Here is a 25,088-nt window from a genome sequence, read left to right as displayed (position 1 = left end):
ATGGGCAGGTTTCCGCCTCTCCTCCTGTGGGCCTCTTGCCTGACATGTCTTACCCTGAGCATCTTTGGGCAGACACCCAACACCTTCAGCGACAGAACCATTGCATGGCACGCTCTGCACCAAGAGAAAGCTTACAGCCTTGTCCGGCCGGGCATTGACCTAGACTCCAAAGCCACCTCCAACCGATCAGAAGACCTCTCTGGAGACGGCGTCAAGCAGGCCCCGCGGCTCTTCACCGTGTGTGCAAAGCGCACGGAGATCAAGCAAGCCTTTAAGTACATCAACACCTTTGTATCCTGCACGATCTTTGTTGTGGGCATCATTGGGAACTCCACCCTCCTGCGGATCATCTACAAGAACAAATGCATGAGGAACGGGCCCAACGTCCTCATCGCCAGCCTGGCTCTGGGGGACCTTCTCTACATCCTCATTACCCTGCCCATTCATGTGTATAAGGTAAGCACTTTGGACAGAGGGGCAAAGGGGTGAGAAGGACCTTGCTTGGGGGGAATTCATCAGCAGTGTGATTAGCCGAGTTCCAAAAATGGCAGAGAGCTGCTGCCAGTCAGAGCAGACAAGACTGAGCAAGGTGGACTGACTCAGCACAGCAGGTGAAAGCCTCACGTGCTCATAGAGGGCTTCCAGAGGTCTCCCACCCAAGGGCCTGATCAAGATCAAACCTACTTAGCTTCAGGAATGCTTGGTGAGCAGCAGAGGAGCCAAGTGGTCGTTGGCTTTTGTCTCCATCTGCCTCCCATCAGCCCTGACTGTCTCCACACCTTGGATCTGTCAAGTAAGGAACATAGGAAGCTGCCATTTACTGAGTCAGACCATTGGTCTATCTAGCTCAGTGCTGTCTTCACAGACTGGCAGCGGCTTCTCCAAGGTTGCAGGCAGGAATCTCTCTCAGCCCTCTCTTGGAGATGCTGCCAGGGAGGGAACTTGGAACCTTCTGCTCTTCCCAGAGCAACTCCATCCCTGAAGGGGAATATCTTACGGTGCTCACACTTCTAGTCTCCCTTTCATATGCAACCAGGGTGGACCCTGCTTAGCTAAGGGGACAAGTCATGGTTGCTACTACAAGACCAGCTCTCCTCTCCTTTGCTGACAGGTCCCTCCCTGATTAAGATGTTTGAGACCCCCCCTGAGGGATCCTGGCCCCCAGTTTGAGAGTCCCTGCCTTCGATATTATAGATGGTTCTGAAATGTACAAAGTATCTTGGTAATGGAATCAGACACAATGTCCAAAAATACTGATTCCATTACCAATGTGTATTGCATGTTTCAGACACTATGGGCACCTTCGCAAATAACGGCAAACCGTGGATCCAACGGGCCCACCATTCGCCTTCACCACCCCTGCACTCTCCCAGTCAATCACAATCGCTGCCCGTGAACTGGCGTTATAAAAAATTGAAGCAAAGGGGGGCACTTTCCTCTCTCCCCATGCCGCCACCCGTAGAGACAGAGAGGCACCGCATAATTTGAGAAGCCGCTCCCCATATTTTGCCGCCGTAGGCAGATGCCTCCTCTGCCTCTGTGCTAATCTGCCACTGACTGCAGGGAATGGACCCTCAGTTGGGTGAGTACATCTCACTACAAACCGAGGGTACATTCCCAGGTTTGGGGTCAAAATTGGAACCGTGGTTGGGTCCAGGAACCATGGTTCCGATAATTCGGACAGCATGGACGCCGAACCTGAGGTGAGTTTGCCTCCAGTCTGGCGTTATGTCCGAAGGGGGGCATTCTATAATATTAACGGGTTTGGGTTAAAATATCACCTTCAGAAAATGGATATACATAACTTGAAAATTTGCTTGTGGCTACAGCCATTGAAAATGTGGTAACCTGCCTGATTCCGTTACCTTTGGAATTGCCCTTGAGATCCAAAGAATCGCTGCCAGAGTTGACGAGACTGAACTGGATAGTCCAACTCATGTGAGAGGTTTTTCGACTCCATACGCTCCAAAATATTCAGTTAATTATGTGCAAGGTCAATTATTTCTGTGGCATAATGATGGCTTTCTGGTTGGGGGATATGAAATTTCAGTTCCACCCCCATGCCATCCATAGAGCAGATTCACCACAGCTGACATTGGGATGGACCACAGCTCTGATTCCTTCACCAACTGGAAACTAGACCCAGCCATTCTGCAGACTGAACCTGGGACCTACTGCCCACAAAGCACTTCATCTGCTATCACCCACTTGTGGTTCTTCTTCATGCCTGAACTCTGCAGGGGCACATGTGTTTGCGGGATCTGTCTTTGCCACATTTGGGCATCTCAAACCACAACCACAAAGTGTGTGGTGAAAATGCTTTGAATTCAGAGGCTGCCTACCTTGCTAATCTTTGTAGAACATCTCACAGATCTCCAAATCCTCCTAAAAACAGGCAGGGCGAGATCCATAATGAGGCGAGCTGAGACGGTCTTCTCAGGTGGTGGATTGTTGGACGGTGGCCGCAACCACCCTGCTAACCTGCTCCTCCTTGCTGCCCCCCTCCCCCTCCTCCATCTTCTCCCCCTCCCCTCTTCTCTGCCTCCATTCCACAACACGCAATGTCCTCTCACACTAGCAGCATTTGAAAAGGAAGATGGTGGGATGGAAGATGGTGGGATGGAAGTGTCAAGATGCTCTCCTCTCTCCTCAAATGCCGAGAGTGTGGAGGCGAGGGACTCTGCATGCTGCTGCTACCAATTCTGAGGGCAGCACAGATGAGGAGAGTGACAGAGGAGGTGGTGATAGACACCGGGGCAGAGGTGACTTGGGTACCATTTCAAGCACCCAAGCATCAGGTGGCCCCTGAAAATGGGATCTTAGAGTGCACAGTGGTTTGGTGCTTAGATGCTTGGGCATTGTGAGAAATTGCAAGCAGAAAAGACCAGAGGCTCATCCACATGGTCAGGAATTGGGTAGGACATGTGTCATACACACACACCTTGAGAGCTGTGTGGACTCCAGTTTTGGGATCAAGTGAGAAAGGAGATAGGAGGCGTGAGCAGCAATTGTCTGCTAAGCAGCAGCTGGGCGGGAGGGCTTTTCCTCCGACCTCATTCAGTACAGCTGCTGGCTGGGACAAAGACTGGGTAGAGGGGCATTTGATTGGTTGGTTGGTTGGTTGGTTGGTTGGTTGGTTGGTTGGTTGGTTGGTTGACTGATTAAGTGCCGTCAAGTGTGTGTCGACTCTTAGCAACCACATAGAAAGATTCTCTCCAGGGTGATCTGTCTTCCAATTGGCCTTTAAGGTCTCTCAGTGGTGCATTCATTGCTGTCATCATCAAGTCCATCCACCTTGCTGCCGGTCGTCCTCTTTTTCCTTCAACTTTCCCCAGCATTATGGACTTCTCAAGGGAGCTGGACCTTTGCATAAAGTATCCGAAGTATGATAGTTTGAACCTGGTGACAGGGACATAGGAAGCTGCCATTTACTGAGTCAGACCATTGGTCCACCTAGCTCAGTATTGTCTACACAGACTGGCAGCAGCTTCTCCAAGGTTGCAGGTCGGAATCTCTCCAAGCCCTGTCTTGGAGATGCTGCCAGGGAGGGAACTTGGAACCTAGATGCTCTTCCCAGAAGAACCTAGATGCTCTTCTTCTCCATCCCTTAAGGGGAATATCTTACAGCGCTCACACATGGAGTCTCCCATTCAAATGCAAACCAGGGCAGACCCTGCTTAGCTAAGGGGACAAGTCATGCTTGCTAAGACCAGCTCTTCTACAGCTGCTGGCTGGGACAAAGCCCTTCAGTGGGCGGCTAGCAGGCAATCACTGCCCATACCTCCTACCTTGTGTTTTTACTCTGTCACAATACAGTATTGTGCATGGCTCTTTGAACATGGCCAAGCTCTGATCATGGGAAGGAGCCTCGCATATTTTCTGAGCCTTTCTCACAACTCCCAGGCATAATCACAAAACCCAGAACACACACAGCTCTTTCTGATCGTGCCAATGAGCCAACAAGGGTCCTGTGGGGCAGATTAATGCAGTTCTGGCAGCAACATGATACCTGGTTCCCAGGTGAAGAAGAACACTGAGCTAGACCGGGCAGGCATGAGCCTTATTGTGATGGCTTGCTGCTGGGGTGAACCACTATGGACTGCAGGTAGGGGTGTTGAACATCTGGATGCTTTGTCTCATTTTTTTTTAAAAAAAAAAAAACCCTTCCTGCACTACCGTGCCAGGAAAGAAGCTAAACTAGGACCTTCTTCCTGACATGCAAGTGTTATGTTGGCGAGCAGTCAGATATGCAGCACCCTATCAATAGTCCGAAATGGTACAATCCAGCTACAGATATAGGGCACCGCCTGGTCTCTTAACACATCAGCTCAGGCCTCGTTCAGCCAGCAAAATCTGGTGGGAATGAAATCATGGACACCTGAAATGGTAGCAAACTATACAACATCAGACTTTGGAGCAGGAACATAGGAACACAGGAAGCAGCCATATACTGAGTCAAACCCTTGGTCCATGCAGCTCAGTATTGCCTACATGGGCTGGCAGCGGCTTCTCCAAGGTGGCAGGCAGGAGTCTTTCTCAGCCCTATCTTGGAGATGCTGCCAGGGAGGGAACTGGGAACCTTCTGCTCTTCCCAGAATAGCTCCATCCCCTGAGGGGAATATCATAGCTCACACATATGGTCTCCCATTCAAATGCAAACCAGGGTGGTACCTGCTTAGCAAAGGGGGCGATCCATGCTTGCTGCCACAAGACCAGCTCTCCTCCCCACTGTAATTTATCTTACAGTGCTCACATGTAGTCTCCCACTCAGATGGAAACCAGGGCAGACCCTGCTTAGGAAAGAGGACAATTCATGCTTGCTGCCGCAAGACCCGCTCTCCTCCAGAGGTCACCTCTAGTGTAAAGCGGCATGGTTCATCTCCCCGTCGCATCCTCGCTCTCAGCACAAAGGGAATGTTTGCCGTCAAGGAGGCAGCACTCAGGGGCAAGAGGGAGATCTCTCTTTGTGCCCCACAATTCCTTCGTCCAAGACAAGAGAGCTCACTACTGAGCCTGCATTGTCCACCCGAGAGCCGGAGGTTGGTCAGATGTCAGAAAGGAAGCAAAGCGAGGTCTTCACATGTGTTCAGCTGTGGGGCCTCCAGGGCAGAATATACACGTGGGGCATATCTGTTTGCGTATGAGATATTTTGCGTTGTTTGGGGTCTTAGCCAAGGCGCCTTCTGATTGGAACCATTGTGATTGTCTGGGGGAATAGCCCTGGGGGGTTTCCATGGAGGGGGCTCTGCGTAGGAGGCCTGCCTCTCCTGCCACCTACTGGCTAGAATTGGGATTTCGGGGATTTCCAGTTCCCCTCTCTCAGACTCTAAGGCTATATATGGATTTATGAAGTTGCCTTATCTGGAGTCAGAGCATAAGTCTGTCTAGATTGGCATCGACTACTCAGACTGGCAGCAGAGCTTCGGGTAAGGGGTTGTGTCCAAACTGTAACTTCAGGGGCAGCCAGCTAGCGAGGGATCCTCCACCATCGGCGGCTTATTTGTGAGACAGCATAGGAACCTAGGAAGCTGCCTTCTACCAAGTTAGACCCTTGGTCCATTTAGGTCCCTGTTGTCTACACTGACTGGCAGCAGCTCTCCAAGGTTTCAGGCAGGAGCCTTTCCCACCCCTACCTGGAGATGCTGCCAGGATTGACCTTCATGAGAAGCAGATGCTCTTCCACCGAGCTACGACCCCAATGCCAAAAGCCTTGTCAGTGCTGTACATTGGAAGCTGCCTCCTACTGAGTCAGACCCTTGGTCCATCTCGCTCAGTATTGTCTACACTGACTGGCAGCAGCCCTTCAGGATCTCAGACAGGAGCCTTTCCCAGCCCTACCTGGAGATGCTGCCAGGGAGTGAACCTGGGCCCTTCTGCATGTGCAGGAGTATCCATGGGAATTTCGGAAGCTGCCTTATACCAAGTCAGACAATTGGTCCATCTAGCTCATTATTGTCCACTCAGAGGCAGCGGCATCTCCAAGGTTAAGGCAGACGTCTCTCTCACCTTATCTGGAGATGTCAGGGAGGGAACTTCGGAGAGCTGGCCTTGTGGTAGCAAGCATGAATTGTCCCCTTTGCTAAGCAGGGTCTGCACTGGGTTGAATATGAATTGGAGATGACATGTGTGAGCACTGCAAGATATTCCACTTAAGGGATGGAGCCTCTCTGGGAAGAGCATCTAGGTTCCACGTTCCCTCCCTGGCAGCATCTCCAAGATAGGGCTGAGAGAGTCTCCTGCCTGCAACTTTGGAGAAGCCACTGCCAGTCTGTGTTGACGGTACTGAGCTAGATGGACAAATGGTTTGACTCGGTAGAAGGCTGCTGCCTATGTCCCTATGCAAGCAGATGCTCCTCCACTGAGCTTTGACCCCATCCCCTAGGAGGAATATTTTACAGCAGACAGTGCTTGCATGTAGTCACCAAAGGCAAACTGAGGCAAACCCTGCTTAGCAAATGGCCCAATCCATGCTTGCTACTGCAAGACCGGCTCTCTCTACCCCATATTCTTCATCTTCTCTTTCTCGCCACCTCCGCCACACTGATCAGTCCATTACCAAGACATTGAGCTGCTGTTCATACCCTCCCCTCGAAGGGTGTTGAATGTGGTGGCAGAGAGAGAGTGAATTTTCTGAGCCTCAGATTTGTTTGGGAAAGTATCTTATCTTTTCCCCAGGAAAGAAATGGGATACTTTTCAAACAAATCTGAGGCCAGGTCTGGGGTGTTCACCCCTTGGACGGCTGCTCAGTGATGTGCTGATATCTTTTTGAAAACCTAAGCGAATGCTAATGAATAAGGCATTCATACCTATGTACATGTTTGAACAGAATATTCAAATGGACAATGCTCACTTCATTCCATAGTGAGGATGTGCACACAGTAAGCGCCGTAGGAAACTGCTGTCTACTGAGTCAGAGCATTGGTCCATCTAGCTCAGTATTGTCTACACTGACTGGCAGCGGCTTCTCCAAGATTTCAGGCTCTCCCAGCCCTACCTGGAGATGCTGCCAGGGATTGAACCTAGGACCTTCTGTGTGCAAAGCAGATGCTCTGCCTCTGAGCTACAAGCCCATCTAGTTTATAAAAAGAGCAGAATCAAGTGATAAAAGATGTTTTGGGCTGTCTCAGTTCCAGACTACAGCTGGTGATGGATGTTGGGGAAAGCTTCCATGTTTCAAATCCCTCTCAGGGGAAAAAAAAAAAGTACTCCCTGCACAAATAAAATTAACACGTCAAGGAGAAGGTTAGTTTGAATCTTTTCCCTCGACACACTAGCTTTCTACATGCAGGCAGTTGTTTTTTGTGTGTGAGAAGCAACATACAAACATTCAGACATCCACCCACATGCTGAAATGGTATAAAGGTAAAGTGTGTCGTCGAGTCAGTGTCGACTCCTAGCGCCCGCAGAGCCCTGTGGTTGTCTTTGGTAGAATACAGGAGGGGTTTCCCATTGCCTCCTCTCGTGCAGTATGAGATTATGATGCCTTTCAGCACCTGCCTATATTGCTGCTGCCCGATATAGGGGTGTCTGGGAAAGATACCAGCGGGGATTCGAACCGGCAACCTCCTGCCTGCTAGTCAAGTCATTTCCCCGCTGCAGCATTAGGTGGCCATTCTTAAAAGGAGCTTATTTAAATTCTCCCAGTGGCTGAACATGGTCAGTTATGATAGTGTATTCACACGTTATGCTCAATACAGTGTGCAAAGGTTCAGATCTGGGTGCGGGTAAAGTTATTCACATTGTTATGTTGAACACAGTTATGGCAGTGCTTATATCTGGTAGGAGTTTTTTTAGTTCTCAGTTTTAAGCAAGTCATTTCCCCACTGCACCATTACAGGTGAAACTCGGAAAATTAGAATATCATGCAAAAGTCCATTAATTTCAGTAATGCAAATTAAAAGGTGAAACTGATATATGAGACAGACGCATTACATGCAAAGCAAGATAAGTCAAGCCTTAATTTGTTATAATTGTGATGATCATGGCGTACAGCTCATGAAAACCCCAAATCCACAATCCCAGAGAATTAGAATATTACATGGAACCAAGAAGACAAGGATTGAAGAATAGAACAATATCGGACCTCTGAAAAGTATAAGCATGCATATGTATTCAGTACTTGGTTTGGGCCCCTTTTGCAGCAATTACTGCCTCAATGCGGCGTGGCATGGATGCTATCAGCATGTGGCACTGATGAGGTGTTATGGAAGACCAGGATGCTTCATTAGCGGCCTTCAGCTCTTCTGCATTGTTTGGTCTCATGTCTCCCATCCTTCCCTTGGCAATGCCCCATAGATTCTCTATGGGGTCAGGTCAGGCGAGTTTGCTGGCCAATCAAGCACAGTACACTGTATTCTTTCCGGAGGTCCGATATTGTTCTGTTCTACAATCCTTGTCTTCTTGGTTCCATGTAATATTCTAATTTTCTGGGATTGTGAATTTGGGGTTTTCATGAGCTGTACGCCATGATCATCACAATTATAACAAATTAAGGCTTGACTTATCTCGCTTTGCATGTAATGCATCTGTCTCATATATCAGTTTCACCTTTTAATTTGCATTACTGAAATTAATGGACTTTTGCATGATATTCTAATTTTCCGAGTTTCACCTGTATCTGGTATGGGTTTTTTCTAGTTCTCAATTATTAGCTATTAGTTTTCTATTATTTATTTATTTATTTATTTATTTATTACATTTCTATCCCGCTCTTCCTCCAAGGAGCCCAGAGCGGTGTACTACATACCTGAGTTGAGTTTCTTCTCACAACAACCCTGTGAAGTAGGTTAGGCTGAGAGAGAAGTGACTGGCCCAGAGTCACCCAGCTAGTATCATGGCTGAATGGGGATTTGAACTCAGGTCTCCTCAGTCCTAGTCCAGCACTCTTAACCACTATACCATGCTGGCTTTCATCAATTTTAATGACTTTTGATTTAAAAAATTTAAATGTTGTAATTTTAAATGTGGTTTTAAAGTAAAGTAAGTAAAGTGTGCCGTTCAGTCGATTTTGACTCCTGGCGCCCACAGAGCCCTGTGGTTGTCTTTGGTAGAATACAGGAGGGGTTTACCATTGCCTCTTCATGCACAGCATGAGATGATGCCTTTCAGCATCTTCCTATATTGCTACTGCCCGATATAGGTGTTTCCCATTTTCTGGGACACATACCAGCAGGGATTCAAACCGACAACCTGAGCCGCCCTGAGCCATTTTTGGAAGGGAGGTATAGAAATCGAATGAATGAATGGACGAACCTCTGGCTTGCTAGTCGAGTTATTTCCCTGCTGCACCATTAGGTGGCTTATTTAAATGGTATACCTCAGGAATAATTTGTTTGATTCTGTTAATAATTAGATCCATACAAACTGGATCTAAGCAATGACAAGGCAGGCTTGTGACAGTTATCTACAAGAATCCACTTACAAGCATGATGAGACCCAGATTTTCAAGCTGGGTTACTAATGGAGTTCATTCTTAACTGTAATTACTAAAGCACAGAAAAAGGAAGGTTCTAATTTATGGTGTGAAACAACCTCTCTGAAACTTGGACAAGTTGTTCCGAACATAACTCAAAGAAAAAAAGATAGTTGTGGTTGTTGAATGGTGCAATTTATTTCCCCTTATTATGCTATCAAACCATGGTATTTTTATGATGGTTTTTTAATATGTGCGTGTAATCCAGTTTTCAGCATGAACTGAAATAACTCTTCGCAGTCTAATCCAAAATCAACCAGTCTTGTATCTAAACTTTCTTTTCTGACAGATGCTTTAGGAACATAGGAAGCTGGCTTATACCAGGTCAGACCATTCCATCTAGCTTAGTATTGTAATGTCTACACAGACTGGCACCGGCTTCTCCAAGGTTGCAGGCAGGAGTCTCTCTCTCTCTCTCAGCCTTATCTTGGAGATGCTGCCAGGGAATGAACCTAGGACCTTCTGCTTGCAAGCAGGCAGGTACTCTTCCCAGAGTGACCTCATCCCGTAAGGGGAATATCTTACAGTACTCACATGTAGTCTCCCATTCAAATGCAAACTGGTGCAGACCCTGCAAAGGGGACAGTTCATGCTTGCTAGGGATGTGCAAATTGATTCATAGCGATTCAACTCAAATCTGGGTGATACGAGCTATTTGAATTCAAATCAACCCTTAAAAGGGCAATTCGATTCAAATATGATTCGCTTTTTAAAAATTGAATCTAAATTTTATTTGAGATCTGTTTTAAAAAGATGCCAAACCATTCAGGGTCACTGACTGGTTAAAAAGCACCTAAAGAGGGTCGGATCAATTCAAATTTGAATTGAATCAAACATTTCTTTTGTGCCCATCTCTAATGCTTGCTACCACAAGACCAGCTCATCCCCTTAATCCCTATCTTATTTTTTTACGACCCCTGAGGAGATTTCTCCTCCTTCAGGAAAAAGAACTTCCTTACTGTAAATGCTCACTACGGATCATGAAAGGAGGATTTCCATAAATTTCACCAGTGGTTTTAAAACTGAGATTTTACTTTTTTAAAAGTGGCTGCTCTATTCCTGCAGCCTTTCCATGTGCTCCCAATCCAAATTCATCCTGCTGGGTCCTCAAAAGGAGTAATACAGGCTGTTACTAGCCTTTATATATTCACCTAATGGCACAGCAGGGAAATGACTTTTCTAGCAAGCCAGAGGTTGTCGGTTCGAATCCCCGCTGGTATGTTCCCCAGACTATGGGAAACACCTCTATCGGGCCGCAACAATTTATTTATTTATTTATTTAATTGATTTGATTTGATTTATATACTACCCCTCCAAAAATGGCTCAGGGCAGTATACAACAAATAAAAACAATTAAAATCAATTAACAGTTATTAAATCAACCCAACAATTAAAATCATTTAAACATTAAAAACAGTCACATTAAAATCATTTAAAATCAGCATTAAGAATTTAAACCATACATCTAATTAACAGTCGGGGGGAATAGATGCATCTTCAGTGCCTTTTTAAAAGTTGCCCGATATAGGAAGATGCTGAAAGGCATCATCTCTTCCTGTGTGGGAGGAGGCAATGGTCAACCCCTTCTGTTTTCTACCAAAGACCACCAGAGAGCCAGCGTGGTGTAGTGGCTAGAGTGCTGGACTAGGGAGACCCGAGTTCAAATCCCCATTCAGCCACGATACTTGCTGAGTGACTGTCTCTGGGCAGGTCACTTCTCTCTCAGCCTAACCTACTTCACAGGGTTGTTGGGAGGAGAAGCTTAAGTATCTCTGGGCTACTTGGAGGAGGAGCGTGATAGAAATGTAATAAATAAATAAATAAATAAATAAATAAATAAATAAATACCTTTTACCTTTTACCATGGTGATTCTCTTTATTTAGCAGGGGGAGAGTAACTGGCCCTATCCACCCCCAGCACAGCATCCCTCCAGTGACTGTTGCTGGTGTGTGTCCTATGTTTCTTTTTAGAATGTGAGCCCGTTGGGGACAGGGAGCCATCTTATTTGTTTTATTTCTTTTTGTAAACCGCCCTGAGCCATTTTTGGAAGGGCGGTATAGAAATTGAATTAATAATAATAATAATAATAATAATAATAATAATAATAATAATAATTTTAAAAAATGGTCAACCCATTCTGTATTCTACCAAAGACAACCACAGGGCTCTGTGGGTGGGCACCAGGAATCAACTCGACACCGACTCGACGTCACGCTTTACCTTTAACTTTACTAGCCTTTATATACAATCTGTGTGCAGTGTGCACATGTACAGGTCTGTACACAGGTACAGTTCTTCCCACAAAAACCTGGACCTCTGTGAATGTTTGTAGAACAGTAGACATCCTCTCCGTAGGAAGTTTTTCCTGTCTGTACCATGTTACGCTGAATGCATTATCTACATTCAACATGCTTATAAGGACTGTACGTACAGCAGGACACTTCCTAGCTATATCGCATGGAACAGAGGAAGCTGCCTTGTACCGAGTCAGATGGTCCGTCTTGCTCAGTCTATTGCCTGCTCTGACTGTCAGCATCCCTCCAAGGTTTCAGGCAGGAGTCTTTCCCAGCCTGACCTGGAGATGCTGCCAGGGATTGAACCTGGGACCTTCTGCATGCAAAGCAGATGCTCTGCTACTGAACTATGGCCTTGCCCCAACAACAACAACAGTATGCTGAAAGCATGTTGGTAGCATTATATCTCGTTTAGAGCAGCCCTTCCCAGGTTAAGCTGCTCGTGAGAACTGCCAGGATCGGTCCCGATCCTCGTGCTTTTTGGCTGGGTTTTTAAGCCGGGCTAAAAGTGAGGTGGGGGGGGCAGGCACTCTCTGCTACCCCACTCCCTGGTCATGAGGCAGCACAGACTGTGCCGGCAGCCCCATTCAGGCTAGTGGTGTACACAAAACTAGTTTGGCTGGTTTGATTCGATCCGAATCGGACGCAAACTGAACGTGAACATAGGAAGCTGCCATATACTGAGCCAGACCATCGGTCCATCTCGCTCAGCATTGTCTACCCAGACTGGCAGCGGCTTCTCCAAGGTTGCAGACAGGAATCTCTCCCAGCCCTATCTTGGAGACGCTGCCAGGGAGGGAACTTGGAGCCTAGATGCTCTTCCCAGAGCAGCTTCATCCCCTGAGAGGAATCTCTTCCAGTGCTCACACATCAAGTCATGTGTGATCAAACAGGGCATGTTTGGTTTTGTGTCCCACCCCGCACCACAGACCTCCGGCTCATCTTGAATTTGAGCCAGTTTGGGAGGGAGGGTTCTAATGTTTTTCTGTTTTTAATTTAAACTCACTGCCGCGTCCAGCAGTCTCCGGCCACGCAAATGGCCAGGGCACATGCATGGCAGCCTCCAAAATGGCCTCTGCCACCAGAGAAAGTTGCAGCATGTCCCCAAAATGGCCCAAAACTGCCCTTGGAAGAGCGGCTGGAAGGGAAAATGGCAGAGACCCTCCCCCATGGCTGTGGCAGCACCCTCGGAGACGGCTGGGCCCAGTGGTGAATGTTTTTAATGTTTTTTAACACATTAGAACCCCCTAGCCAGCCTAGGGGGATTGGCTCGAGGTCGAGCCAAACCAGGTCCAGCTTGAGGGCGAGCCTTTGTGTCGGACCGGTTTCGTATCGGACTGGTTTGATGGCGAACCAGCTCAACTTCTAGGGCGAATCGGCTCAACCTCGAGCCGGTTTGTACATCCCTAGTTCAGGCTGCTGGTAGCCCGTCCTACCATAGAGGCTAGGGGAAGGAGCGTCCCAGACTCTAGAATGGCCACAACGCACCGCACCGCTGGCATGGTGTGTTGTGATATTCCTGGAGGCTGGGAGGCCATGCCCCAGCCTCTCTCTTGCTGCACCGCTCGTCACAGCAGTGATGATGTGGCTGCGTGGTGCAATAAGAGGGCACTTGATGGCCAGTCGTGTAGGGGAAGGTAGGAACACTCCTGTCTTCCCCCCACCTCTCCCTGACCCTGGGACTATTGGTCATGTGAATGATGCTATTGAATGCATGTACAGCGGTATCCTTCCTATCCGTACCATGCATTTGAAGAAGCAGTACTTAGGTTCACTTTTTAAATGCATGTACATTCCTGCACAAGAACACATGTACCTGTGTGCAGACAGCTGGATATACAGTTTTAATGTCTGAATAGTGCTACTGGTATCCTGGTTTGAGGTGGCCTGGGGACCTTGAACTGAACTTCGTGTGCAAATTTAACTTAGAAATTCAAAATAGTGCTTAGTATTTGATCATATCAAAAAGTTGACATGCAATGGTATATAGCATTTGTGTTAGACGTTGCAATGGTGTCAGGATTATTCCCAGCCAGAAAGTACAGAGTTGGCAGACACCCTCTAACATTTTGTGAGGATTTGGCTGAAACTCCTCTCTCCTCTTTCCACAAAGTAACACATTCTATAAATTATCCAATTTTCCGCTGAGATGATCTACTAATTGTGCTTTCCCTTTCCCTCAGCTGCTGGCAGCAGATTGGCCCTTTGGGGTGGAGGTGTGCAAGTTGATGCCGTTCGTTCAGAAGGCCTCCGTTGGCATAACTGTCCTCAGCCTTTGCGCTCTCAGCATAGACAGGTAACAGCTCTCCCATGGAGCCTAAATTTGACAGTTCACATAAACAGTCTCATTCCAAGTCATAAATTATTTGACATGCAATGGTGGTTAGTACCAAGAGCATTTGAAAGAGAACATGCAATGGTCCGGAAACGGTCCGGAAACTGCAGCTGGTACAAAAATAGGGGTGCAAGATTATTAACTGGGACTGGATGTTTTGATCATATTAGGTCAGTGCTTCATCAGCTGCACTGGCTTCCAGTCCATTTCCAGGCCTAATTCAAAGTGCTGGTTTTAACTTTTAAATGGCTTGGGACCAGGTTACCTGAGGGAATGCCTTGCCCCATATGTCCCTACCCGTACTTTAAGATCTTCTTTGGAGGCCCTCCTCCAGGTGCCCCTGCCAAACGAGGTGGGGTGGGTGGCTACAGGGGGGGGGGCTTTTTGGTGGGTAAACCCTGTTTATGGAATAGCCTTCCCAGAGAAGTTCGCCTGGCTTCATCACTTTGCTCCATTTGACACCAGGTAAGGACCTTTTTGTTCACCCAGGCCTTTTAAATTCAGGGTTTTCAGATTTTATTCTGATTTTTAACTAATTTTAAAATGAGGTTTTAAGCTGCTGTGTGTTGTGTTTTGTATTTTCTTTTCACTTTTTTTCATCTGTTATGATTTAATGTGTTATGTGTGTGTTTTTTGTATCCTTTAATCCTCTTTTGTAAGCCACCCAGAGAACAACAATTTGTTATGGGGTGGCTAATAAATAAAGTTGTTTATTACTCTGCAATTTACACACAGTCTACCAGATGTTATTGACTGGATTTGGTACTTTAATTATCAGGCCCTTTCCAAGGGTCTAGGATTATTAATTAATTTATCATCATCATCATCATCACATGGGCTCCTTGGAGGAAGAGTGGAATATAAATGTTAATAATAACAACAACAACAACAACAACAACACTAATTAATAAATAATAAATTAATTAATTAATAACACTAACACAAAAACAGCTTGAAGAAAGAAACAGAGGGTTTAATACTGGCTGCGCAAGAACAGGCACTAAGAACAAATGCAATAAGAGCAAAAGTAGAAAAGTCAACAACAAACAGCAAGTGCCGCCTTTGTAAAGAAGCAGATGAAACCGTGGACCACCTAATCAGCTGTTGTAAAAAGATTGCACAGACTGACTACAAACAAAGGCATGAAAAGGTAGCAGGGATGATACACTGGAACATCTGCAAAAAATACAAGCTACCTGTAGCCAAAAATTGGTGGGTCCGTAAAATTGAAAAAGTTGAAGAAAATGAAGATGCAAAAATATTATGGGACTTCCATCTACAAACAGACAAACATCTGCCACACAATACACCAGATATAACTGTAGTCAAGAAGAAAGAAAAACAAGTCAAAATAATCGACATAGCAATACCAGGGGATAGCAGAATAGAAGAAAAAGAAATAGAAAAAAATCACCAAATACAAAGATCTACAAATTGAAATTGAAAGGCTGTGGCAGAAAAAGACCAAAATAATCCCAGTGGTAATTGGCGCCCTGGGTGCAGTTCCAAAAGACCTTGAAGAGTACCTCAACACCACAGGGGTCACAGAAATCACCATCAGCCAATTACCAAAAGCAGCTTTACTGGGAACAGCCTATATTCTGCGACGATATCTATAATAACAGCAACAACATTGATAATAAAATTCAGCCATCCCAGGTCCTTGGGAAGGACTCGATGTCTGGATAAAACAAACCAGTCAATAATACCTGTCTGACTGTGTAAACAAGATAAAAACAACATCAGGAGAGTCAGAAAAATCCTAAAGTCCAAACTCAATGGCAGGAACACCATACAAGCCATAAATACCTGGGCTATACCTGTTATCAGATACACTACAGGAATAATAGACTGGACCCAGGCAGAGCTATATTCTGCGACGATATCTATAATAACAGCAACAACATTGATAATAAAATTCAGCCATCCCAGGTCCTTGAGAAGGACTCGATGTCTGGATAAAACAAACCAGTCAATAACACCTGTCGGTCTGTGTAAATAAATAAATAAATAAATAAATAAAATCACCCAGGGGTTTTATATTTTTATATGAATGTGATAAATAATATTTTGATAAATATTTTTTATATAAATGTGATAAATAAATAAATGTAGCCAGGATGTCAGCCACTGTAATTTGAGATTTAGGAGCCATCTGAATTTGTTCATTTCAGCTCTTTATGGAAGCTGCAATTCAGATCTTGCTTACCGTATCTTAAGAAGGACATTGTAGAACTGGAGAAGGTACAGAAGAGGGCAACCAAGATGGTCAGGGGCCTGGAGCACTTTGCTTATGTAAAGCAAATCAATGTTCCCTGTAAAGGGAATTTCCAGATGCTATTGACTACAATTCCCATAATCCTCAGCTGCAGAACAATGGCCTTTGGCTGTCCATTATGGGCGTTGCTGCCCACGACACTGGGGAATCCCGGTTATAGTGGTCATTGCTGTAAGCGTGCCTTTACTTTCTGCCAACTGAACCATTTTTGGAAGGGCGGTATATACATCAAATAAATAAACTCTGAATATCCAGTTAAGGGAGGCTCTATGGGTGAGGTCATATACTAGCTGCATTTGTGTTGTTGCTGGGCAGGAAGTCAGGGATGTGAATTGATTTCTTTCTTGTGCTTGGGGGGCGGTGGGGAAGGTACCGAGCCGTCGCCTCCTGGAGCCGGATCCAAGGAATTGGCATCCCCATGTGGAAGGCAGTCGAGGTGACCCTCATCTGGGCGGTGGCCATTCTCCTGGCCGTCCCCGAAGCCATTGCATTTGACTTGGTCCCATTGAACCACCACGAGGAGAACCACTTGGTCTGCATGCTGGCTCCCGAACAGAATTCCACCTTCATGACGGTACGTTCGCATTGGTGGGGAGGGCAGTTAATGTGAACAGCCAGTCAGGGGCAGATCCATCATTGAGCGAACGGGTTCAAAGAACTCGGGCCGCCAATGAAAAGGAAAGGGCCGCTGGAGCCCTCGTTGCATGTGATGTCACGTGCCAAGGAGGCGTGGCCTGATTGCCCGAAAGCCCATCCCAGTCCTCCTCCTCTAATTTACAGGCAACACTTGCTGCCTGACAGCATTAATTTCCCTTCCTCTCCCTCACAAATGCTGCCCAAAATGAGATGGGGAGAGCTCGCTCAGGACTCTCCGGAGCCCAAGCCATGCCCCTGTGTGGGTGATGTCACACACACGGGGTGCCACTGGCTGGGACACTGGGCGGGGCCAAATACAGGCCACCATTCAGCTGGCTCCACCCCTGCAGCCAGTGGTCTTATTTTTAATACTCATCCCTCCCACCTTGGCTACTCAAGCGTTAACAAAGGTGGGGGTGGGGTGACAGAAGGAGAAGGGGCAGGCCTTCCTCTCTTGCCTGTGAGCTTTCAGATTTGGAATGCAAATTTGGAATGCAAATTTAACTTATAAATTCAAAATAGTGCATAGTGTTTGATAATATCAAAAATTTGACATGCAATGGTATGTAGCATTTGTGTGGGACGTTGCAATGGTGTCGAGATTATTCTCCGCCAGAAAGGACAGAGTTCATCTCACCTTTAGAGGTGAAGGGATGTGGAGGGATATAGGTGAATGGATTCACCTGCTTTGTGTCACATAGGCACACAGACATAGACATGGATTCACAGTCACAGGCTTCTCTCTCCATCCAAAACAGATACCTATGAATTATGGTTGTGAATGGTTTCTTCAGAACCCAACTCTGCTGACAATCTGAACTCAACAGAGTGATCTCCCCTGCTAATTGAGCAAAGAGGCACATTTTCAAAGTGGCGATTCTCTTTATTGAGCAGTGGGAGAGCAACTGGCCCTATCCATCCCCAGCACAGCATCCCCCCAGTGACCGTTGCTGGGGTCTATCTTACGTTTCTTTTTTAGGTTGTGAGCCCTTTGGGGACAGGGAGCCATCTGATTTATTTAATTAATTGTTTGTTTATTTCACTATAAACCGCTTTAGGGACTTCAGTTGAAAAGCGGTATATAAATACTTGTATTTATTAATTATTAATTATCATTAAGTTCGCAGAAATGTGTCACACTCAGAAAGTGGAGAGTAGGCCTGGATTCTTGGGCCTCTCTCCTGATGGTCTTGCTCAGGTGTGGTGTGGGTAGTGGTGGAGCAGCCTGACCACGGTGTCTCCTCGTGAGGAGGGCTGCCCAAGGCATCTAGGAAGCAGCAGCAGGGCCTCTCCAAGACATGAAGGCCTTCAGCTGTCATCAGCACTCTGCTGGTTCAACAGCTCCCTAAGAGAGCTTGTGCTTCCAGCTTGCCTTGCTGGACATGGACTTGGCCAAGGGGAGGCAGAGCTGGATAGTGCAACACAGATAAGAATGTTGCTCTAGTGATTTCTCTTATCAGATTGTTAATAGCTGCTGCCTAGGCAGGATATAAACAAACCCTGCTCTTTTTCTAGGGAAGACTCAGCTTCTTAAAGGTTGGGAAGGGGGGAAGCCTTGTTCACATTGTACCCACCCCATTTGAACTCTCAGAACTTTTTCAACCTTCATTGCAGCTAGGGATGATGGGGTTGTAGTCAACACCTGGAAATTGCTGTTACAGGGGACGCTGGTCATGGCCAAAGTGATCAGGAGTCCTGCTCCCCCACCCCCATGACACTGAGCACAGCTTAGAGAATCCAGAGAGCCGAGCCGGCTTGACGTATCCTTTCCCTTCTCTCGGCAGTTCTACAAGAATGTGAAGGATTGGTGGCTCTTTGGCTTCTACTTCTGCCTCCCTCTGGCCTGCACGGGCGTCTTCTACTCCCTCATGTCGTGCGAGATGCTGAGCAAGAGGAACGGCATGAGGATCGCCCTCAATGACCACATGAAGCGGGTGAGGTCCCCCGAGCTCCAGGAAGCTCTGCCCCAGGGCTGGTATGAAGGCAATTGGGCATGTGACACTGTCTTAGGAAGCTCAGTATTGTCTTCACAGACTGGCAGCAGCTTCTCCAAGGCGGCAGGCAGGACTCTCTCTCAGCCCTATCTTGGAGATGCTGCCAGGGAAGGAACTTGGACCCAAGATTCTCTTCCCAGAGTGGCCCCATCCCTAAGAGGAATACCTTACAGTGCTCACACATGTAGTCTCCCATTCATATGCAGCCAGGGCGGACCCTACTTAGCCAAGTGGACAAGTTATGTTTGCGACCACAAGACCAGCTCTCCTCCTATATATTATATCAGACCACTGGTCCAATAATAGTTTTAATATTTATAATATTGGGTTTTAGATGTCTTTAATGATTTTAATTGATTGATTTAATGTTTTAAATGATTTTAATTGTAAATTGCCCAGAGATGCAAGTTTTGGGTGGTATAGAAATATTTTATATAAATAAAATAAATAAACTGAGTATCGGCAACAGCTCTCTAAGATCTCAGGCAAGGTCCTTCTCAGTGTCTGAGATTCCTGGCAATGGGTTCACCATAGCTTAGTGGTAGAGCATCTGTTTTGTGTGCAGAAGAAAACCCTGGCATTTCCAGGGAAGGAACGACTTCTGCCTGAAACCCTGGAGATCTGCTACCACAGCATAGTGGTAGAGAGCATCTGCATTTCATGCAGAAGGTCCCAGATTCAGTTCCTGGTGGCATCTCCAGGTAGGGTTTTGGAGAGACTCCTGCCTGAAACCGTGGAGAACTGCTGCTGCCAGTCAGTGTAGGTAATACTGAACTAGATGGAGCAATGGGATAAGGCAACTTCCCACGTTTCTTCCTATGTTTAACTGGAGATGTCAGGATTCAAACCTGGTGCCTTCTGCACAGGGCGTGTGCTCAGCCACTGTGGGCCATTGTGGCTGGAGATGTTGGGAGCTGTAGTCTTACGGCATCTGGGGATCCAGGGTTAGGAATCCCTGAGTTAAGGAATTCATGGGGCTCTGCCTCGGGAAATGCGATCTCCCATGCTTCAACAAGGTTCACTGGTCTGTAAACTCTCAGCTCAAAATTATATGGCACCATAAGCTGAAATGAAATGACTTAGTTAAGCATCTGAGATGGAATATGTATTAGAGCACGGTTTCTTAACCTTGGGCCCCCAGATTTTTTGGACTACAACTCCCATCATCCTCAGCCACAAAGGCCATGTCTGGGGATGATGGGACTTGTAGTCTGACAACATCTGGAGGCCCAAGCTTAAGAAACCCTGTATTAGAATTTTTAAGAATGATTTATTGTTGGAGTAACTTAATACGTCTATGGGAATGGTTGGTAAATGTTTTACTTTGTGTTGGTTTTGGTTTTGTTGTGTTGATTTGGGTTTGTCTGTTTGGTTGGTTGGTTGGTTGGTTTAGTGTATTTCTATCGGGCATAACTAGGAGAGAGGGGGCCCATGTTCGCCCCTCTCCCTGGAGGCCCCTCAGAGTGAGGGAGATAATGAAGAAAATAGGGAGGGGTGGAGCTGGGGGCCCCGGGTTCATTGACCCCATCCGCTCAATTATAGCTACACCCCTGATTTCTATACTGCCCAATATATGCATCTCTGGGCAGTTCACATGATTTGAAATGCAGGACAGACACAGCATACAGTTCTGGGCACTGAATCTCAGAGTTTGTTGGTTGCAAACAACAGGTTCTAGCCTTAACTGATGCAAAGATACACTGAAAACTCAAATGCCAGAGGGACAGTCGAATAACATTTCTGGTGGTCAACGGAGGCCTCTCATCCCTCCCCATGATCACTAGAAGTGCCATCTAGTATGCACAGAACAAGCACATTGCATAATACAAGTTGTTTGTTGGCAAAGATTTGGGGTCACCTGATTACAAAAAAATTGTTTTAAAGAACCAAATCTTGGTATTAAATAAAACGTTCTTTCACTTTCTTTCTCCCCCTTTATCTTTCCTATGTTTTAGTGTGTACTTAGCCCAGTCCCTGGTCATATGGCAGCACCGAACTGCCCCGTTCAGGCTGCTTGCAGCCTATCCTACCACAGAGCCTGCAGGAAGGAGCTGCTTTATTTTGATTTATGCTAAAAGTCAACTTAAAAAATAAATAAATCTGAGAACCAGGGGAAAAAATAATGACGATAGAGCATAAAATAATAGGGCATCAAATAATAATGATAGGGCATCAAATAATAAGGATAGGCATCCAGGAGAAAGAGTGGGGTGGGTGCCACAGCAGTGTCAGGGAAGAGAGATTCGGAGGGGCTTGGTATGAACAATGAAGTCGGCTCTATAAGACGCAACTTCCTTGGTCTTGTGCCTTGCAGCGCCGGGAAGTGGCCAAGACGGTCTTCTGCCTGGTGGTGATCTTCGCCCTCTGCTGGTTGCCTCTCCACCTCAGCAGGATCCTGAAGAAGACCATTTACAACCCACAGGATGTTTATCGGTGTGAGCTGCTGAGGTAGGCACAGGGGTGAGGACTCTTCATGATAGGAGCCCGGCTGGACCAGACCCAAGTCCGGCCTCTGGAGCTTGCCTCGCATCCTGTTTCCGCAAGAGCCAATCAGATGTGCCTCTGGGCAGGCCAGAGGTAGGGGCAGGAAGACAACTGCCCTCCATTGCTATGGCCTCCCACACAGGGGTGACTCTAGAACAGACCTGCACAACGTAAGGCCTGGGGGCTGGAACTGGCCCGCAGGGAGTTTTTTTGCTGGCCTCCAGGTGGGAATATCTGTCGCAACAGCAGGAGCCATGAAGAGCTCATGACCTTTCCCACTGATGGTCGGCAGCTCAATGCACTCGGCCGCTTGAGACCAGATGTCCCCCTCCCATGGACTGGAGCTGACTGACATCATCCCTCTTTCCCCTCGCCTTTCCCCAGGACTCCCACCCTCTGTCCCCTCACTTTTATCAATATTTAAAATAATTTTAATGTTGTAATTAATGTGCATAAAATTGACCTCGGCCCCTCACAGCAAGTCATGGTTGGTACCGGCCCACTGGGGTATTTGAGTTGTGCATCCTTGCTCTAGAAAAACTATACACACACACACACACACACACACACCACACGTTTTAACCGTTTCCAAAGCAGTTTACAGGGAGAAATAATAAATCAATCAATAAGATGGCTCCCTGTCCCCCAAAGGCTCACAATCTACAAAGAAACATAAGACGCCAGCAACAGTCACTGGAGGTCCTGTGCTGGGGGTGGATAGGGCCAGTTGCTCTCCCCCTGCTAAACAAAGAGAATCACCATTTTTAAAAGGTGCCTCTTTGCCCAGTTAGCAGGGGATTAAAACAGGGCTGAACTTACATAGGAACATAGGAGGACACTGTCTTCTGCGGAGTCAGACTATTACTCCATTTAGCTCAGTACCGTCTAAACAGACTTGCAGCGGCTTGTCCAAGGTTGCAGGCAGGAGTCTCTCTCCGCCCTATCTGGAGATGCTGCCAGAGAGGGAACTTGGAACCTTCTGCATGCAAGCATGCAGGTGCTCTTCAAAGCGGCCCCATCCCAAGGGGAATATCTTACAGTGCTCACACATTTAGTCTCCCATTCCAATGCAAACCAAGGTGGACACTGCTTAGCAAGGGGACAATTCATGCTTGCTACCACAAGGCCAAGCCACCTTAAGTGGCACAGCAGGGAAATGCTTGACAAACGAGCAGAAGGTTGCCGGTTTGCATCCCCGCTGAAACTATATCGGGCAGAGGCGATATCGGAAGATGCTGAAAGGCATCATCTCATACTGTGCAGGAGGAGGCAATGGTCAACCCCTCCTGTATTCTACCAAAGATAACCACAGGGCTCTGTGGTCGCCAGGAGCCGAAATCGACTTGACGGCACACTTTACTTTACTTACCACAAAGCCAGTTCTCCTCCCATTCTTCAGCCCTCCTGCAGACGTTGGAGAACAACTCCTCTCATCCCTGACTGTTGACAACTGTGGCTGGGGATTATTTCATTCATTCATCACATTTATATACCGCCCAAACTTTCGTCTCTGGGCCGTTAACATAAAACAATTAAAACACATATAAAAGCTTTAAAAAATCAACAATTTAAAATCAATCACAAAATTAAAACCAACACATTTTAAAAGGCTGAGAAAGCTTGGTTAGAAAGATGGGGTTTTCGATTTTTTTAAAAAAATTGCCAGAGATGGGGAGGATTGTATCTTAGTGGGGAGCACATTCCACAATCTTGGGGCAAACGGGGCCAATGTTGAGCAGCCCTGCCCTAGAACTACGAGTTTGGGGGAGCAAAGAGGTGGCATTATTGGGAAGTGCAGATTTGACTATGGGGAGGTAAGGAAAGGTAAGGATAAGCTTGGGAGCGAAATGTTAATTCACCCCTTCCCAAGAAGTGTAGACGTCACATTCTTTGCTGCAAATCCAAAGAGGGGGCAATCCAAACGGGCTGCCGACAAGTGACGTGTTTCCTTCCGTATGTGCTTGGCCCCTTCTTGGTATCCCCAACTCGCCTTTTTCTTCCTCACTCAGTTTCCTCCTCGTCATGGATTACTTTGGCATCAACATGGCCTCACTCAACTCCTGCATCAACCCCGTCGCTCTCTACTTTGTCAGCCGGAAATTTAAGAACTGCTTCCAGGTAGGAGAGCGACTGCAAGGATGGCGTGGGTGCAATCTGGAGCTAGGGAGGTGGTTTGCTGGTAGGAAGGGGTTCATGAAATCCACAAGCCCCATCTCCTGACTGCCCCAGATTCCATCAAATCATACCATCTTTAGTCTTTCATAACAGTATATAGCAATACAGGAAGCTGCCTCATACTGAGTCAGACTCTTGGGCCATCCAGCTCAGGATTGTCTACCCTGACTGGCAGCAGCTCTTCAAGGTTCCAGGCAGGAGTCTCTCCCAGCCCTACCTGGAGATGCTGCCAGGGAGGGAACCTGGGATCTTCTGCATGCAAAGCAGATGTTGTATCACTAAGCTATGGCCCCATCCCCCATCTCTGGAGGTGTCACAAAAGGTAAGGGGTCCCAACTTCCACCTGCTCCCGAACGTTGGAGGATAAACTTTCTTGAGTTGGCTTCTCCCTGCCTCAGTAAGTTCCAGTTCTGGGTGTTGTTGTTTTTTGCATGGCTACACTTGACAGGCACAAAGAGGCACAGGGAGTAAGTCGTCCCAGTTCCCTGTACCGTCGGATTGCATTTTGGCTCCATTGAAATGATGTCCCGTTCTCCCACTGGGACACAGATGTCCAGCTTGGATGTCCAGAAGCCCTAACCTCCTCTCTCTCTCTCTCTCTCTCTCTCTCTCTCTCTCTCCCCCTCACCCCCTCCTTTCCTCTCCCTCACTCACCCCTCCCCTCTCTCCCCTGCCTCTCTCTCTTGCTCCCTCACCCTCCCTCTCCCCTCCCTCCCCTCCTCCCTCCCCTCCCTCTTCCCTCCCTCCCTCTCCCCTCCCTCCCACGCTTCCTCCCCTCCCCCCCCACTCTCTCTCTCACTTGTTTCCCACAGTCCTGCCTGTGCTGCTGGTGCCAGAGACCAGCCCTCGGCATCATGCCGACTGATGACAAAGGCTCTGTGGGGAAGTGGAAGGTGAATGGGCAGGAACTGGGCCTTGACCAAAGCAGCTCCCACCTGAGTAACAAGTACAGCTCTTCTTAGACGTGTGGGGAAACCAGGTGAGGAGGCTCCATCTGCTCTCTGGGCCAGCCTTGGCTCCACAACGGTGGTCTTGCAGAACTGCTTGACTTCGTTCCCCTTCCTTTGGCAGAAACATCGCCTCCCAGACCAGCCAGGTCCGGGGAAGCCTCTCGGCCAGGCCCTGCTGATCTGATATCCTCCTCGAACGTCGGAATGATTCACGAATGCCTTTTTGATCCCTGAATTGCCCCGCAAGAATGACTCTTTTTCTAGACTGCGGAGCCGTTGAAAATTTCCTGTCTGGAGCGGTCCGTCTCGTCCGGCTTAGCGCCACCTTTGTCTCCCTGGACATCGCCCTCAAAAATATCTGGGCACGATTCCGATCACCCTCTCCCCTTGCATGGGAGGGCATGGAAGATGGGGAGTCAGAAGTGATGGGGCAGCAGGCAAAGGCTGGACTGGGGGGCAGGATCTGGA

The 25,088-nt window shown here is 47.3% G+C and overlaps 1 protein-coding gene across 1 annotated transcript; it reads left to right on the top strand.

The window, feature by feature from the left end:
• Positions 1 to 24,632, top strand: LOC128335595 (endothelin receptor type B-like). The gene is made up of 7 exons (XM_053274139.1): positions 1 to 456; positions 13,952 to 14,064; positions 16,751 to 16,955; positions 18,802 to 18,951; positions 21,326 to 21,459; positions 23,505 to 23,613; positions 24,483 to 24,632. The coding sequence occupies exons 1-7, from the start codon at positions 1 to 3 to the stop codon at positions 24,630 to 24,632; spliced, it is 1,317 nt and encodes a 438-aa protein (XP_053130114.1).
• Positions 24,633 to 25,088: the final 456 nt, after the last annotated feature.

The sequence above is a fragment of the Hemicordylus capensis genome, chromosome 11 (assembly GCF_027244095.1).
Source record: "Hemicordylus capensis ecotype Gifberg chromosome 11, rHemCap1.1.pri, whole genome shotgun sequence".
Classification (NCBI taxonomy): domain Eukaryota; kingdom Metazoa; phylum Chordata; class Lepidosauria; order Squamata; family Cordylidae; genus Hemicordylus; species Hemicordylus capensis.
The sequence above is the reverse complement of the archived record's forward strand: the minus strand, read 5'-3'. Positions and strand labels throughout refer to the sequence as shown.